Raw genomic sequence first — 6,924 nt, forward strand, 5'->3', positions numbered from 1 at the left:
GTTGTTTTTTTAATAATTAATCCTATTACAAAACTCTATAGAAATATCGTTTTGTTTTCATGTTATAACTAACGTATATCATATCTTGACATAGGGAATAAAACTTTCTCAATGTATACGTTGTTTTGACCTCTAGTCTGTAAGTTAATTCTAGCCTAAAGTAAGTAAAATACATTAAATGTTACAAAATGCATATCGATATAACACTAAAGTTAATGAATCATATCAAATATTAAAAAAAAACATTATTAAGAGAATTTTCAGTCGTCATCAGCGTATACCAGAAATCTAACAACAATAAAAAATTTACCTAAGGCCTTGATGTAAACAACAGTGATTAGTATGTCTTTGGTGACAAACCTTTGTATTTTGTACAGTGTAAGTGAATACGTCCTAATGTGTACTTCAAACTCAACAAAAAACTCCTAAGATAGGACATATTAATAGAAGAACATATATATATATTGGAAGAAAGGCGACGTTGTTTCCTAAGTTGACTCGGATATCATCAGCCTATCTTTTTTCTGCCTCATATGTCTTTTTTTAATTATTTTTATCGAATTTATACTATATTTGTCTGCTTTCTAGATTTATATATGCATTAATATCAATAAGTAAATAGACATCCATTCCAAAACGAATGTCGTTTCGTTAAATAAAACAACAAACATGAAACAAAGGATGCAATATCACTCTTACTATTTAGTGGATCTGTCTTTGCAATTTTTAAGGCAGAAATGCGGTCATATATGGTGTTTACAGTTTCTGAAAACTGGACTAGTGGATTGCACCCAACTTCCAGAAAAGAACATGGATGAATATTTCCCTAGAAGTTGGTTGTTTAGGACTCTTTCCCAGGAAACAATCAGGAATGGACCGCTCAATAGAGTTGATATCCGACGAATATCCTAGCAACTGAAGAATGGTAATGTGTCTTCAAGTCATCGTTTATTAACACAAGCTCAATGACCAGGAATCTCAATCCTGTGAAAACACTGTCTTGTCTAGTGAGATGGCCATTGGTGTAAACAGGTATAAGACATTGCTCGTGAATTGTGATATCTCGAGGTCCAGAATGATGACAAAAAACCTTGTCGAAACGTTCTACATTGGCTGTTATGTTAAACTTATATTAAAGTTTTTCTTCATTACCCATTCAAGCCGTCTCCAAGCATTATTAAACTTGAAGTAAATTCGTTTAGCATTTTTTATTTTTATAAATATTGATTATATTATTATAAATCACAAACATCAGCCAATGACAGCGTTTCTCAAACTGGGGTCCACAAGGATTCTTCAGGAGGTCCACAAGTCATATCCGAAATTCCATAAAAACGTATGATTTACAGAATAAGAATACACTTCATAATATTAAATCTATATGAATTAAAACATCTAATTTTGGAATACAGCTTTCCATGTAAATGGAATATTTTTACAAAACAAAAAAACATCGATATTTTGGGAGTCCACGAAAAGATTTTAAACTTAAAAGGGTATTTGCGGTTACTAACGTTTAAGAACCATTGGTCTATTAATAATTAATAAAAGAAATCAAAGTAGAAAATAAATTTAGACTGACCAGTCACTATTCCTCCTCCTATTGCAACTGCAAGCGTGGTAACTAGAGCAATGAGTTGGTAGCCAGCCTGAAGACTTGCAGTTCTCCCTTTTCCAGGTTCAATTTCCGTGTACTGGGATTGAATCTCTGCAAGTTTGCTGGAATTTGCTGCCGGTGACATATAACCAAATATTTCGTACAAGCTGATAGGAGTAATAACGTAAAATCAGTAGTCGTCACAGTTATAACACAATATATATATATAAAATTGTTTGTGTCTACAGTATTCAAACGTGGCAGTTTTTATACCTATCTGTTTTTCTTTTCTCTTCATACCTAATCGTGATGTTTGCATTTTGCTTCCTATCATTAAGTAGGTGAAATAACCGATAATATTTTCTTATCGTATTTGATATTAGGAATGTTAATGTTAAGTAAGAACAATCCTACAACGATGGATAAGTACATGAAATTCACATTTTTATACAACGATAATTAGAACGGCCATGTTAAATACTCCATCTTTAAATGATAAGCGCATATGTTAAGACAGACATACAGCATGAGACTTATGCTAATTTTGCGATACCATTCACACTGGTTGTGTTAGTTAAACCAACATAAAGCATAACAAATAGCCAGTGAACACACTGTATAACATGTTGAGTCAGCCAGTGAACACACTGTATAACATGTTGAGTCAGCCAGTGAACACACTGTATAACATGTTGTGTCAGCCAGTGAACACACTGTATAACATGTTGTAGTCAGCCAGTGAACACACTGTATAACATGTTGTGTCAGCCAGTGAACACACTGTATAACATGTTGTAGTCAGCCAGTGAACACACTGTATAACATGTTGAGTCAGCCAGTGAACACACTGTATAACATGTTGAGTCAGCTAATGAACACACTGTATAACATGTTGTGTCAGCCAGTGAACACACTGTATAACATGTTGAGTCAGCCAGTGGACACACTGTATAACATGTTGAGTCAACAAACATGTGACTACCATATAAAGAATCATAAATGTTTAAATGAGCTGAAAATTACGAAGAGTAGACTGTTTCAATATATATAATCAAATAGTTAATTAACTGGCTGTTATGTTAGCAAAATTGTATATTACAAAATGACAAAAATGGTTTGACATAAAGTTTAAACGAAAAATAAAGTAGTTTTTCTGTCTGATATAATCATATTAGGCTTACCTGTAACCGTAGTTGTCTTCTGAAGCCAATGACACAACAATGGCGCTAACCAATGCTGCGTAGATCCCAGGCATTCCGTGCAGGTTGTTGACTCCACACGTATCATGAATTCGGCAGTATTTGGCCAGAAATGGCTAAGGTTTTTTAAAATTTCAAACATTAAAATTAAGTAGTTCATGAACACATCATTCACTGACATCAATGCCTTATAGGACAAAACGTGGTTGCATACATACACTTTAATTAATCTTAATGAAATTGTGCTGTCTCTGGTAAAGCAACCAAACTATTTTCACCTACCTTGTAACAGCTTGTGTTATATTAATTTGCTTATAGTTTAAGACATCTTTAAAGCTGCAATTCAACGTAATGATACCCTACAGGCAAAAGAAGTTTTAACAATTCTAAGAACACCTTATGGTGACAACGTCATTAAAACTTTACAAAAGTTTAATGTTTTGCCTATTAAGAAATTTGCTTATATAATTCGCTTTAATAAGACTTAATGAATTATTGTTTAAAGTTGTTCCTTCGGAAAAAAATATTGTCAGAATATATATATATATTGTTGAATCGAATGTTAAGAAACTGCTTGAGTTAAAAATGTGCTTTAGATTAAAATAACAGAGGACGAATTTTGAAAATACTAATTTCGTAAGTCTGAACAACTAATCGTATTTTTGAGTGTTTCGTTTCCATACATCGATTATTCTTAATTGATGAGAGGATTAAAACATTCTTTTGTCCATTTAAAGTGCTTTGTAAAGATGGCCTCTACATGCGTGTTACTTAGCGCAACGGAGAGTTACGTTACTAAAGGTTTGTAAAAACATTAACCTTTTAAGTTAATGATTTTGTTTGTTTGTTGTTAAACACAAAGCTACACAATTGACTATCTGCACTCACGTTGTCCACTCTGAGAACACTAACCCTAGTTCTTAAACACAAAGCTACACAATTGGCTATCTGCACTCACGTTGTCCACTTCGGGAACACTAACCCTAGTTCTTAAACACAAAGCTACACAATTGGTTATCTGCACTCACGTTGTCCACTCCGGGAACACTAACCCTAGTTGTTAAACACAAAGCTACACAATTGGTTATCTGCACTCACGTTGTCCACTCCGGAAACTACTAACCCTAGTTGTTAAACACAAAGCTACACAATTGGTTATCTGCACTCACGTTGTCCACTCCGGGAACACTAACCCTACATACTACTGTCCCACCATTGAATATAATAGATTTTTTTTATGTATGAACGTGATACTAAAATCCAAACTCAGTATTTAAATTATACACTTCAAAATGCATACTGACTTATACATATTAAAAGATACATTGTCTCCTTCACTGAAAAATAATATACATTTTGGGGTGATAGTGGCTAAGGACAATAAGATTTTCTTTAAAAACAAAGTAAGATAAGTTTCACATGAGGGCGTTGTTTTTAATGTAAGGAAGTAACCGATAGTAATAAATATCCTAAAACCAATAACATCTCTTCCACAAAGACGTTATACAATATTCTATCTTTACAGTTAGTATATTAATAATATTTATGTGTTAATAAAAAAAACTTCCTTTGAAAATATTGATTTAAGAGTTTGATATTTCACGAAAGCTTTACGTTAGATCCTAGAAATATAAGTCATAGTTACTGCATTTAAAAATCAATCAAAGTAACATATATAGTGGCTGAAAAGATTATTCCCACTAATCGACCACTTGCTACAAAATGTCGAAATGAAATCATCTCTAGTAACGAAACTAAGGATAACTTGTTTGTCACGTTTCGTCACAGTATGACTCAACATGTTCGAATCATAGTCGTTATTAGAGATAAGATCGATCAATGAAAATCATCTCTAGTAACGAAACTAAGGATAACTTGTTTGTCACGTTTCGTCACACTATGACTCAACATGTTCGAATCATAGTCGTTATTAGAGATAAGATCGAGTTAAGAGATCACTATGACATGATTATTTCTTTGGACTCATTTTATTTTCATAGATATCCATTTTACTAATGGTGAAAATCGTTTTAAGATAAAATATATAAAAGTCTGTGATCAAGTTATTGTGTTACTAGCAGCCTATCTTCTTTGAACGCTACCTGTATATATGTCTATAACCTGGTTGTGTTGAATGGAGCAATTATTTTTCCGTTTACTGAAAAAATTGGTTTAAAATCATATTAAATCTGTTTGCCAATAGGATATCATTTAAATGTATATATGAAAGGTAGTTTACTAAATTCATTTATTTTGAAAACGCATCACTCAGTTCTTACTTAATTTATCGAAGTAAGCCACCGGACACCCTTCACGTGCACATTAAATAAAGCTTTACGAGTGTCACTAGCTATCATCAATGAACAGTTTTAATGTCATTATCGAAGTAAGCCACCGGACACCCTTCACGTGCACGTTAAATAAATCTTTACGAGTGTCACTAGCTATCATCAATGAACAGTTTTAATATCATTATCGAAGTAAGCCACCGGACATCCTTCACGTGCACGTTAAATAAAACTTTACGAGTGTCACTAGCTATCATCAATGAACAGTTTTAATATCATTATCGAAGTAAGCCACCGGACACCCTTCACGTGCACGTTAAATAAAGCTTTACGAGTGTCACTAGCTCTAATCAATGAACAGTTTTAATATCATTAAAATATCATATATCATCAGTAAGAAAATCACAATTATTGAACACTCTAAAAAAACTCAAAATATATTAATCTTAAAAATCATTCATAGGGAAATGATAGGGTAATGATTAATAAAACTAGATAACATAGAACATTAAAGATAGTGAAATTATCAATAAAACTGGATAACAGAATACTCACGGATAGGCAAATTTTAATAAAACTGGATAACAGAACATTCAAGGATAGGGAAAGTTTAATAAAATGAGATAAAACATAACATTCAAGGATAGGGAAAGTTTAATAGAATGGGATAAAATAGAACATTCAAGGATAGGGAAATTATCAATAAACTGGATAATAGAACATTCAAGGATAGGGAAATTTTAATAAAACTCGATAAAACAGAACATTCAAGGAGAGGGAAAGTTTAATAAAATTGGATAAAACATAACATTCAAGGATAGGGAAATTATCAATAAAACTGGATAACAGAACATTCAAGGATAGGGAAATTTTAATAAAACTCGATAACAGAATACTCAAGGATAGGGAAATTTTAATAAAACTGGATAACAGAATACTCAAGGATAGGGAAAGTTTAATAAAACTGGATAACAGAACATTCAATGATAGGGAAAGTTTAATAAAATGGGATAAAACAGAACATTCAAGGATAGGGAAAGTTTAATAAAACTAGATAACAGAACATTCAATGATAGGGAAAGTTTAATAAAATGGGATAAAACAGAACATTCGAGGATAGGGAAATTATCAATAAACTGGATAACAGAACATTCAAGGATAGGCAAATTTTAATAAAACTGGATAACAGAACATTCAAGTAATAGAATGAGAAGTGTAACTTTAAGTAAGAATATGTTTCGAAATATTCTGTGTTGAGCAAATAAAGCCTTGTAATTGTTCGGGGAAAAAAGTACGTGATCGGTTTCGTAATCTCAATAAACATTAGCCATGTAATGTAAAGGGTACCTCAGTGTAATTCATCGAAGCTTCTTAGTCCTAAAATATATTGTGTTTAAAAATATAATTTTCAGTGTTGAGAATATAACCAAACTACAAGATATGAAAAAAACTTATAAACTTTAATTTGTACGTAGATAATTTTATTTTCCATTTCCAAATCCCCAACGACTATTATTAAGTAAGCAGTAGCCTATAACTGAATTGAAACCAGCAAGTCCTCCTATTATCATTGCCAAAGGGGTTAAACATTTCACACTTACCGTAAGGAAATGATAGCCCATAACCGAGATGAAACCAGCAAGACTTCCTATTATCATTGCAAAAGGAGTTAAATATTTGACACTTAAATAAAGTAAGTAAATGATAGCCTCTAATCGAAATAAATTCAACAAGGCCTCCTATTTATCATTGCCAAAGGAGTTAAATTTTTCACACTTACCGTAAGGAAATGATAGCCCATAACCGAGATGAAACCAGCAAGTCCTCCTATTATCATTGC

The 6,924-nt window shown here is 32.2% G+C and overlaps 1 protein-coding gene across 1 annotated transcript in view; it reads right to left on the reverse strand.

The window, feature by feature from the left end:
* Positions 1-1,541: 1,541 nt before the first annotated feature.
* LOC106460348 (ammonium transporter Rh type B-like) overlaps positions 1,542-6,924 on the reverse strand; it is a 19,863-nt gene continuing 14,480 nt past the window's right edge. Inside the window, exons 6-8 of the mRNA XM_022387041.1 lie at positions 6,686-6,823; positions 2,779-2,912; positions 1,542-1,764 (exon numbers count right to left, since the gene is read on the reverse strand). Coding sequence (XP_022242749.1) covers positions 1,542-1,764; positions 2,779-2,912; positions 6,686-6,823 — 495 coding nt within the window. The remainder of the gene's footprint in view (positions 1,765-2,778; positions 2,913-6,685; positions 6,824-6,924) is intronic.

Source organism: Limulus polyphemus, unplaced genomic scaffold (genome assembly GCF_000517525.1).
Source record: "Limulus polyphemus unplaced genomic scaffold, Limulus_polyphemus-2.1.2 Scaffold757, whole genome shotgun sequence".
Lineage (NCBI taxonomy): Eukaryota > Metazoa > Arthropoda > Merostomata > Xiphosura > Limulidae > Limulus > Limulus polyphemus.